Source organism: Hippocampus bargibanti, linkage group LG08 (genome assembly GCF_051943395.1).
Source record: "Hippocampus bargibanti isolate YZ-2025 linkage group LG08, ASM5194339v1, whole genome shotgun sequence".
NCBI lineage: Eukaryota > Metazoa > Chordata > Actinopteri > Syngnathiformes > Syngnathidae > Hippocampus > Hippocampus bargibanti.
The window spans coordinates 14,366,760-14,378,050 of record NC_142741.1 but is presented as its reverse complement, the minus strand read 5'-3'; the positions used below and the strand labels follow the sequence as shown (position 1 = coordinate 14,378,050).

The 11,291-nt window shown below is 41.6% G+C and overlaps 1 protein-coding gene across 4 annotated transcripts in view; it reads right to left on the bottom strand.

The window, feature by feature from the left end:
• Positions 1 to 806: 806 nt before the first annotated feature.
• The window catches only part of pikfyve (phosphoinositide kinase, FYVE finger containing), a 49,122-nt gene continuing 38,637 nt past the window's right edge, over positions 807 to 11,291 (bottom strand). For all 4 annotated transcript variants that reach the window (XM_089002218.1, XM_089002219.1, XM_089002220.1 and 1 more), the window contains 14 exons: positions 11,157 to 11,253; positions 11,026 to 11,083; positions 10,823 to 10,957; positions 10,619 to 10,739; positions 9,037 to 9,132; positions 5,707 to 5,787; positions 5,523 to 5,608; positions 5,390 to 5,449; positions 5,122 to 5,298; positions 4,057 to 4,160; positions 3,863 to 3,991; positions 3,384 to 3,645; positions 3,236 to 3,310; positions 807 to 1,212 (listed from right to left, as the gene is read on the bottom strand). In XM_089002218.1, the coding sequence (XP_088858344.1) occupies positions 1,097 to 1,212; positions 3,236 to 3,310; positions 3,384 to 3,645; positions 3,863 to 3,991; positions 4,057 to 4,160; positions 5,122 to 5,298; positions 5,390 to 5,449; positions 5,523 to 5,608; positions 5,707 to 5,787; positions 9,037 to 9,132; positions 10,619 to 10,739; positions 10,823 to 10,957; positions 11,026 to 11,083; positions 11,157 to 11,253 (1,597 nt within the window). In that variant the 3' untranslated portion in view covers positions 807 to 1,096. The remainder of the gene's footprint in view (positions 1,213 to 3,235; positions 3,311 to 3,383; positions 3,646 to 3,862; positions 3,992 to 4,056; positions 4,161 to 5,121; positions 5,299 to 5,389; positions 5,450 to 5,522; positions 5,609 to 5,706; positions 5,788 to 9,036; positions 9,133 to 10,618; positions 10,740 to 10,822; positions 10,958 to 11,025; positions 11,084 to 11,156; positions 11,254 to 11,291) is intronic.

The following is an 11,291-nucleotide window of genomic DNA, read 5'->3' as shown; positions in this document are numbered from 1 at the left end:
AATGATCCCTTGGAGGTGCTTTCTCTGCGATAATTTTACCTTTTTCCTCATCAATTGTGTTCTGTTTAGCTGGCTTGATAGCTTTTTGCATCAAGTGTACAGATGGCTTGTGCGGGTTATTTGTGGAGCCTGATCGGTGGGATATTTTAACCTTCCAGCCTACACTCTGCTTTGTAACTATCAAAGTTGAAGCGAGTCCAAATTTCACTGTTTACTGTTTAACCCCCCCTCCCTCACTGCTGCTAGACCAATAACATGGGTTTAACCGAAGACGCCATTTTGTTTTTGGGAGAATGGCCTCACTCTCTCTCTGTCTGTAACCCCCACGACCTCACTGCTGCGTTCTTGACCAATCACATGGTTTTAACCAAAGACTGGGGGCGGGGAATAGACGACAAAACAGTTGGCCATCATTTTCTTGTTAGGAGAACAGGCTCGTTCGCGAACGACACATCACTCATTGTGGCAGCCACATGTGTATCCCGAAAAATAGTTTGTATGCCAAGGTAAAATGTTCATAAATTTAACGTTTGTAAGCCGATACCGAGGTATCACTGTGCTTAGCATTTGAATACATTTATTTTAGGTGGAAAAACACTACATAATAAATGTAACAAATATTAAGGTACACTTTGTGAAAATTCTTGGTTGGCTGGATTAAAGAATGCACTGATACACTCCATTCTTTTTACGTTCTTTCGGTGGCACTTGCCCAAGGACTGCTCAAACAAATTATTGCAACCAACCAACCAACCAACCAACTAACCAACTAACCAACTTAAAATAAAATCACACATACTTATATATCAATGTTCACAATGCTTTAATAGTTACATAATCTCTGTACATAATCAAACTTTAAATTATAGTAGCAAACTATAATGACAGCATCATCAACAGCCCACAAGATAAAATAATGACCGATTTCCACAATAGTGCACTCATTTAAAAAAGAGAAAACATCTGGAATATCATTTACGGTGTCAGGAATGGTGACATACTCATCTGTTGATAAATACAATTTTATAAAATGATCCCTCCCAGCTTACATGAAATGTTGGAACTAGTTTTCAAGCATCCCAGGCATGTGTCCTGCTCAACAGTTGACACCTAATCCAGTCCAATGGTCTGGCACCATGAGGAAGTATTTGTCCATGGCCTCGCAGAAGCGGGCACGGTACAGCTCGGGCGACACCACTGTAGGCATCTTCCCTGCAGAATGACAATGTGCTGCTTAGTTCCATTTGCTCAAAAATGAATGTGAACTACTACTTTGGAATCAGAGAGATTTCTGCAGAAATCAGTCATTGGAAGGCCAAATGATATTGCAAGTTACAACATTAGATTAAGACAAACAAATACATAAATTAAAAAATAGCAAGGCATTCAGGCCCTCAGTGGGTAAATCAGTACTAAACTACAAAGCTTCATGGTTAAGATCAAGTTTTGATGGTGGTGTACTGTTCCTACTTTTTTCTACACAGCGTGGTGTGTTTGCGCTCCTCAATGCACACAATCGTTTGCAATTACCACCGTGGAGCATCCGGCCAGTTTTTAGCTAAATTCATTTCTATAGAATTATTTATTTACTTATTAACATATTAACTTATTTGCTTATTTATTTACTTATTAATCTATTTATTTATTTACTATTTACTTATATATCTATTTATTTACTTATTTATTTACTCATCAATTTATCTGTTCATCCGTCCATCCATCTATTTATCTAAGTATTTATGTATTTATTTATTTTGGAGCGGTCATATCCACCCCATCCATTCTTGTTTAATGTTTTCGATTTTGTTAGCACGGATTATGTATATAGTAGTCTACAGCCTACATCAGGGCTGCCCAACCAGTCCATGATCTAGTGGTAGCCCGTGGACTGGTCCCAAGTCAATCACATAAAGCAGTGGTCCCCAATCCACCGGGCTGCGGACCGCTACCGGTCGACGGATCAATCAATACCGGGTCGCAGACCAGTACACAAGAATTAATTATTTATTTCTGTTTCATTTATTAAATCAGTCGATTTAACCCACCTAGCAAAAGTTCCATATGAGAACACAGTGGATACACGTTCATGAGACTCCCGGGACTTTGCGGCACCAAATGTTAGGGTCATTATTCATGAAGCAGGAATCAAAATTAAGAACAAAAACTTTATTTAATCTTTGGGAACTGCTTGCACCCAGTGGGGCAGGCAGCCTGCCTGGATGGCAAGAGACGCGAGGGAAGAAGAAGAGGGGGGCCGAGCTGTTTGGGAGAGCTTTTATAAAGACCGACAGGATGTGACGTCATTGACCGGAAGTATACATATAAAACGGAGGTCTGAGAAAATAAAACGTTGTGCAGGGAAATAATAAGAATTTAGAATTTGTTTATATGGCGAATTGCCCTAACACCCCCTCTGCACGGTCAAATTGTTAAGCGTTGACCGGTTCACAGTTAGAAATAGGTTGACCACTGACATAGAACACAGTTGTCAAAGTCGCGGCCTGAGGGCCAAATCTGGCCTGCCACATCATTTTTTCCCATCCACGAAAGCAAAAGTGGGAAGTGGGACACAAACCAGTGTCTGAAACTCATGACAGAAAGTTACTGGACACCAGGGCAGACAACTCTGAAAAGTTGCCTGCCCAGCCATAAAGTTGCCTACCCGATTTTTCACAACTTGAAACATAAGACGACTAATCGGAAAAAAAACCCATTGTTGCAAAGTATTAAGGATTGATTATCAGAATATATAACAGAAAAACACTTTAAAATTAATGTAATGTTAATGTAATTGATCTACCTACCACAAATGCTCCCTTGCTTAATTTGTCGTAAATATCCTTTGCTAATGATTTTGCTCCAGTTGTTGTTTGTCCATACACTTCGTGGCAGGTTGCACAGTGCAATATTTGTGTTGCGTCGTCTGCTGCAAGGCACGTAAACTCCTCTTTGCACAACGCTCTCAATGTACGTTTACGTATTACGTTAGCTTCTTTTGAGTCTCTCTTCTGGGGCTGATTCCTAACCACGTATCCATTTTCTTGTATTCTCTGTGCGTCTACTTTTGAAAATTATATGCAAATGCACAAACACTGCCACAAACTCAAAAACTTTGTTATGAACTTTTTTTTTTAGTTTTATTCTGGTGGTTGGGGACCACTGTTCTACACCTTTGTTTGATCTTCATGAAACCCCCAAAAAATGAGTTTAAGTTTGAGTACAAAGCGAGCACTACCTTGACCTCCCAGAATTCCAGTGGATTTGACGACCATCTCCAGCCTCTTATCCCAAGTGAAAGTCCTGATGTAATCTGTGAAAGGAGACACCGTATGGGATTGCGATAAAAATGACCTAAGGACAGCCGTTACTGGTTGTTTTTTTACCGATGATCCCGACCACCAGCTGATCGGTAGCGTCGTCACGTCCCACCAGCAGCGAGTAGTCGATGATAAGGTGGCTGGACAGGAAGTAGGCGTCGCTGTGAATGGCGGCGCGCAGCACCGACTTGCAATGCGAGCGGATGTACAGCGGGTTGTCGTAGATGAGCTTGAGCAGGTTCTCATCCAGCAGCACCACCTCACAGCTCTCCTTGCCCGAGTCCGTCTTCACGTTACGGTTTCGCAACGAGCCCTTGAGGTCGAATACCTTGCAAGGGGCAATGAGAACATTTTGAATTCTCTTTCATTTATCCTGCGCCAAATCACCAACTCGATTTACTTTGACCAGTGCTAAATTTCACTCCATTGCGTTCAAATATTTGAACGCTCTGGAAAGTCACTTGCTTATGAAATGTTTTCCCCCTCGGGTAGGCGCACAAAATTAATATTTTCCAGGTCATACTGTTTTTCCAGACTTGACTTACCTGAGCCATCTTGCGTCCATAAAAAAGGTTTTCCATCACAAGTAGGTCCAGTTTCTTTTCAGCGTTGTTTTGAGAGTTCTTGTAACCAATACGATAAACACCGAGAATCTTGGCCAGAGCAGTCGGCCTCTGTGATACAAACGTATTGGTCAACGGAGAGAATATACATTTATTAGCGAGTTTGTTAAACATACCTTCTGCTGCACAGCACCGGTGATGTAGGTAAAGTAGTGGGGAGCAAAGTCCAGGAAGGATTGGACTTCCAGTCTGGGCATCTGCTTCAGAATGAAGCGGTCATCTGAAGAGAGGAAGATGACCTTCTCATCTCAAAGAACAAATACTGCACACCAAATTAGAATAAATCCTGATTTTGTTTCAGATGTGTTCCACTATTAATTTAATGTTTGAAACATTCATTAGTCTTGTTCAAAATCTGCTATTTGTATATTGCATATACTGTACCAGTATTGTTAGGGAATACAATATCAAGGTGACTAACTATCTAACTAGCTATCTGTCTGTATTTAATAGTGACATTCAGTGTATTAGCTAACTAACTATCTAGCTAGCTAGGTAGCTATTAGCTACAGAGCTTTCTAGGTGGCTATCTGTTGGCTATCTACTAGCTGGCGAGCTAGCTTTCTATCTATTAACTTCCGGGTTGAGTGAACGCTGCCGCCTGTGGCGACCGCTGCTCACCCACAGAAAAACTTATCCTGTGACTGTAAAGTGACCTTGATAGTTTTAAAAGGTGCCTATTAATGAAATGTATTATTTATTTATTTATTTATACCAAGCATTTCAAATGATATCACTATCAGTCAACTGTGACAAAAATTACACCACAAATCCAATAATTTTTCGACATGATCAATGTCTGGTGATATTTTGGCCCCAAGTCACAAACGATATTGGTGCAACATGAACACCGCAAAGGTAGGTCAGAGTGTGCATGATCCAGATGTGATGGAGGGGAGTTACTTTGTCATGGTAAAACCAAATAAACAGTGATTTCCTGATGTTCTTTATTACAAAATGATAAGCTATTTTTAATTTTCTTCACTTGTTATGGAATTGACCTATCTACTGGCCTGTGTCTTCACCCTTTATTATTATGTAGTTATGATCACATTAAACTAGTGGACTTTATTCAAACAAATTATATGGTTTGGCTGTTTTTTTCTAATGCAATTTTTAATTCTCTCATTTTATGTGTGAGTTTTTTTTCTGGGAGGAATTATCATAGTCAGTGGTCTGACCTTCCGTGGCATAGAAGACAGCTCCAGACTTTCCGCCACGTGCCTGCCAGTTGACACAGTGAGTCAGCGAGCGGACAAAATCCTCCTCCGCACTTTCTAAGATCTCTTCCCGCATCTGGTGGAACTCGTCCGCGTAGTATATCCGACAGTAGAATTTGGCATTGGCATCGGAGAACTCTAAACAGAGGGTGCGGGAATGAGTTCAGATTGAAATGTGAAAATTGCAACAAGTGGGAATAATGAAAAACCAACAAAACACCAAACTTACGCAGCTCGATATGGGGATTCTGAGACTGCTTCTTTTGTTTATCGGCTACATCAGCATCCTCTGCAAGGAAGACAAGTGAGCAAAGATAACATCACATGGGTGATCATGATCGCATGGAGTCAACAACACTCACTGGACGGGTCGGACTCAGTGCTGTTGCGGCTCTGCATGGATGAATCGCCGAGCCTGGCGGGGCTGCCCTTCATTCTGTTCTCTCCGCTACACGACAGAAGTTAGCAAATTGATGAGTTGATGAACACCCCCTTCTCTGAATGGATCATTTTACCAGTTTTCACAGAACAGCAAATAGGACCAACCTGTTGGCTTGTGATACCTCGTCCGCTCCTGCATTGGATGTCCTGGATAACTCATCGAGGGCTGTTTTATATTCTTTGCAGCTGTAGACAGGTCCAACAATACTCAGATGTGCATATATACGAACGCTTTAGCTAACGAACTTTTCGCCTTGCGAACGTTAAATTCGCGAGAATATAATCTTGCCATACGAACTATTTTTCAGGAAACACACGGAGCGCCACAATGAGTGGTGTGTCGTTTGCGAACGAGCCGGTTCTTGGCGCTCCTGACAAGGAGCTGAAAATGGCAGCCGACTTTTTTTCCCTCTATTCCCCGCCCCCAGTCTTCGGTTAAGGCCGCACGTGATTGATCAAGATCCGTGGTCGAGGAGAGGACACATGCAGCAGGATACAAGCAGCAGTGAGCGGGGGCAGGGGTTAGGGTGCTCACAGCATGAGCACTCTGTTGTTGTGCTGTGTTGCACGCTTGAAACAAAAAAAAAGTGAAAGTGAAAAAAAATCAAAGGTGAATGGTGAGAAAATGGATAGAAAACAGTGAAATTTGGACTTGTTTCAACTTTGATAGTTCAAAGGCAGAGTGTAGACTGCAAGGTTAACATATCCCAGCAATCAGGCTCCACAAATAACCCGCACAAGCTATCTGTACAATTTCAAGAGAAAAGACAAGCAAGGGAATCAGCTATTAATGAAGTTTCTAGTGCAGACATGGGCAAACTACGGCCCGCGGGCCACATACGACCCGTCAGGCTTTTCAATCCGGCCCGCCGAACTTGCCCAAATTATAGTACAAACAGTGTCTAAAACTCATGACAAAAAGTTAGCGAACAACAGGGCAGATAACTGAAAAGTTTCCTGCCCCATTTTTCACAACTTGAAGCACAATGAGACAACTAATCACATTAAAAAACATTGTCACAAAGTATAAAGTTTTTTTTTAAATCAAGAATGCACCTACTACAAATGCTACCTTGCTTAATTTACGGTAAATGTGCATTGCTGTAGATTTTGCTGCAGTAGTCGATTGTCATTGCAACGTTTGCATTGCTTCCTACGAGCCACTAAGCCCCTTTCATAAGTCTCACGTACACTTTACAGTCACGGTTTAAGTAAATTTACGTTTTGTAGCGTCACATATGTTGTTAGCTTCTTTTGAATCTTTCTTCTGGGCTGAGGTGCTGTGCATCTATTTTGGAAAATGACATGCAATTGCACGACTTTATAACGCTTGCGAAAGTCCGGAAGAAAGAAGCAGACTTCTGATTGGCTGCTGTGCCGAGTATGCAAATTTCAACTGCATGTAGTCTACGTTTGTGTGCTCTGCGACGGTACACGTGTATTGTTTGCGCGTGAAGGCGAGGGCGTCAGTGAGGAGTTTGTTGAGCGCGCGGTCAGGACAAACCATCTATGATTTGGCGGAATTTAACAAAAGTAGGTATTATTGAGCTTGAATATTTTGTTGTGTAATAATATGTTTTGAATGTTGAAAGTGATTCCATTTTTCAATAAATGTCGATTTCTTTAACTTTGCCCCTTCGATGGAACCTTATTAAAAACAGATGCAATCTTGATAAATCACAGTGCATATGTTATTTTAATCTATTTCCATTTCCTCCTCCAAGTATCTGCGAAATAGTATGTAAACGCAATATTCCTTGAGACAAATTTATTAACTGATCAGGGATATTTTTCACATTTGAAAGACAGTAAATAAATTTGGTTGTAGTGTTCTTACTGTGTTACTATGAGGTTTGTACATACTACATTTAAAGGACAATCGGCACCATTTTTTGTTTTTGTTTCCCACTGACATCAGAAAAACTTTTATAGCATCTAAAATTTTATAGCATCTAAAATACCCAAATCAGGCAGACTGATATTTTTAGTTAAATGAAAAACACCAATAAAAATGACTTCAAAATGAATCCGGAAATGGTCAGTTTCAGAAGCCCCACCCCCCTGTTCGTGACGTCACGCCAAGACGTCTTGCCTTGCTCGAGAATCAAAACAATGGCTTCAGAAGATGTTTTCTTGTTACTCATCCAGTTATGAATATGATTCAAATACAGTAAAGTCTCGTTATATCGATATTCAAGGGAGTCCGAAAAAATATCGATATAACCGGGACTATCGATATATCCGACCCTGTTTGCATGTAATTTTTTCTGTGCGTGCATAGAAATAGTATCAATATAACCGGGACTATCGATATATCCGATATCGATATAACGAGACTTTACTGTAGTTCTGAAGAGGAAAGCCTAAATGTTTGCAATTGATTCAAGGAGTCCTCCCATATCAATTCGAACCGTCAATGACAGCAATGTAGCACCCAGAAAATGCAGAAGATGGTGCCCAAGCTCCGTTGGAAATGGGCTGATTTGTCAGCTGGGAATTTGTGTCAGCGAATATCAAATAGTTGTCTTGGTGCAACACACAACGATTCACCATGGCGTTATGTGTTTTCCTTCTAATTTCGCCATCAACACGGATCAACACCAAGTTTTCTGACCAAACAAAGTACCGAAAATGCATTGTATGTCGCTTTCTCGGTCAGAGGCGGTCCAAACATGACGTCACATGGGGATCGTCATCAACTCGAAAACAAGACTTAATGAATATTCAGCGCAAGTCTTAAAACGTAAACTATAGCTATATGCTGTGGAATTTTTGTAAAATACGCTCAGTCGAAGTCATTTGAAGTGATTTTATAAATTATGGACATAACTTGTTCAGAGTATTTCCGGCCCAAACACTCCCTCCAAATGCTCCTGGCCCTTCTGTCAAATTTTAGAACCCAATGCGGCCCGCGAGTCAAAAAGTTTGCCCACCCCTGTTCTAGTGTGTCTGCCTGCATCTGTTGCTGTTGCAATATCACAACTTCCAAGATGTACAACCCAGAGCTCCTTGAGACACTTTGTGCAAAAAGCTATCCATTCCATCAAGCCATCAACGACCATCACAAAGGTAAATAAAACGACTTTATTACACAGTACAAACTGTACAGTATAATAAAGTCGTAAAATTAAATTAAATTAAATTAAATTAAATTTAAATCAAAAATTAAATTTCCTTAATTACAATACAATAGCACATTTATTATACAAAATATAAGGTATATTTTGTGTCGTTTTAAGGCTTATTTAGTTGAAAATTATGTTTTATGGGGACCTGGGAACGGATTATTCTCATTTTAATGGTTTCCTATGGGAAATTAATGTTTGGAATACACACATTTCGCCTTAAACACACTTTCTGGGAACCAATTAAGTTCGTAAGCTAATGTATCACTGTACATACACATATGCACACACAGTATAAAATAGTAGTCACCTGAGCGCGAAGGCAATGATGGAACTTGGCTCCTTTTCGCACACGGCAATGGGTACCCGTTCATGTTCATACATCAGGTAATGCTTGTCTGAGTCACTACAACACAGAAAGTGATCTCACATATAAGTATTTTACAAGAATGAAGCAAACATTGATTATGTTCAGCACATTAAGTCATTCATGAATTCCAAACGCCATTCCCAAATTTGTTCAGGTTTTGTTTTTCTTGTTTGGGTGCCCTGCGATTGGCTGGCAACCAATTCAGGGTGTCCCGTGCCTCGTGCCCGGAGACAGCTGGGATAGGCTCCAGCACCCCCCACGACCCTAATGAGGGAAAAGCGGTACGGAAAATGGATGGATGGATGTTTGGGTGCCGATAAAGTGCTGGCCATGGCCTCTGGCAATGGCATCTGGCAATGTTTTTTTCCCTTTCAGAAGGGGGGAGCATTTCCCGTTTTTCCATGTTAGCGCTCGGTTCCAGCTTCAGCTGTGGTTAAAGCGCTATATAAACCAATATGTCTCTCTCATCTCTCATTTTCCGTACCGCTTATTTCTCATTAGGGTCGCGGGGGTTGCTGGAGCCTATCTCAGCTGTCTTCGGGCACGAGGCGGGGGACACCCTGAATTGGTTGCCAGCCAATCGCAGGGCACACAAAGACGTACAACAGTCACTCTCACTCTCACACTCACACCTAGGGACAATTTGGAGTGGTCAATCTGCCTGCTATGCATGTTTTTGGAGTGTGGGAGGAAACCGGAGGACCCGGAGAAAACCCACGCGGGTCCGGGGAGAGCATGCAATGGGAGGCCGGACCGGGACGCGAACCGGCGACCTCTGCACTGTGAAGCCGGTGTGCTAACCACTCGACTACCGGGCCGCCCTAAACCAATATGTATGTATTGCATTGTATTTTCGACAGCCACCCTCATTTCAAGCTCATATAACTCCACACCCATTTAACTTAGGAATTAACTCTTTTTTTCCGATGAAAGTAGACAGTGTAAGGTGTTTCTTACGCTACATTGAATGTTTATGTCGATCTGAAACTCAATAGTCTATGGGTCCTGGAATTCGACTGACAATGACAAAAACCCTGGCACTGGTGTGGACACATTTTTGCACGTGTGGCAGGGAATGAAAATTAATTGGCAATCTCGCTATTTGGTTCCTAAGGATTTAATTATATCCACCACACAATTATTATTTGTGTTGAGCATAAGCGAGAGATGGATATTTGGAGAGAGGCGTGACACAGCCATGCAATGGGCCAAACAAAAAAAAAGTCGACCTCTACATTGCAGACATTCACAAAATGTATTACCTGCAAAAATGAGGAAACATTGTTTTTTTTTAAATAAAATTATACATGTGTTAATGATACATGTCCGAGTTTAGATAAAAATATGCTAAATAATTCACTTTAACCTAAACATACTAACCACACCACAGCTGGATTTTATAATGAATTCCAAAAAAAGCTTCATCAAAACTTGAACACATTCAGCAACAGAAAACACAGAAAAGAATCCAAATAAAATTATACCTTTTTTTGTGGCGCCAAGTGGTGATTGCAATACTCACAAAGGGAAGGGAATAGAGTTGTAGCTGTTGCCAGGCAGAAAATTTGCCAGGATAGCCTTCATTGTGGACTTCTCCTTGACCTGACTGTCAGTGGAACCCAGCAAGTGTCCGTCAAACACGTCTAATGACCCCAGAAAATGCAGAACTTTTTAGCATCAAGTCATTTTTGAAACTGGAATTGTAAGTTGTCTTGCGTATTTCTACCTTCCGGGATGCTGACAGAATCCGGCTCAATGATGGAAGGGCCAGGTGTGTTCGGCTCGGCTCCAGGTTCCCCAGGCGACAGCAACGCAGTAGAGGAAGACAATGTGGAGGGTTGTGTGCTCAGGTGACGGTCCTCTGTTTAAAAAGAAATCTTCCAAGGTTGGCTTTGTTGAACAGGATCTCATACACGATGGACGACTTACCTTTATCGCCATTCTGCACCACCGGAGAGGGGTTACGTGGTGAGGAGTCGAGAGTGCTCTGTGATTAACAGCGAAAACATGGCATCAAGTCATGAAAACATTCTCTCGGTAACTGAACATACCACACTAACCTTGCTGTCATCACCAGTGGTCTGCCGGTGACGGCCTGGGCTTGGGGGGACTGACAAACGCTTGCGGCCTTTCTCCTGCTGGAACAAGTCTTGCAGCCTGAGGGGGGCGCAAGTAGAAGGAACTCAGCGACATGC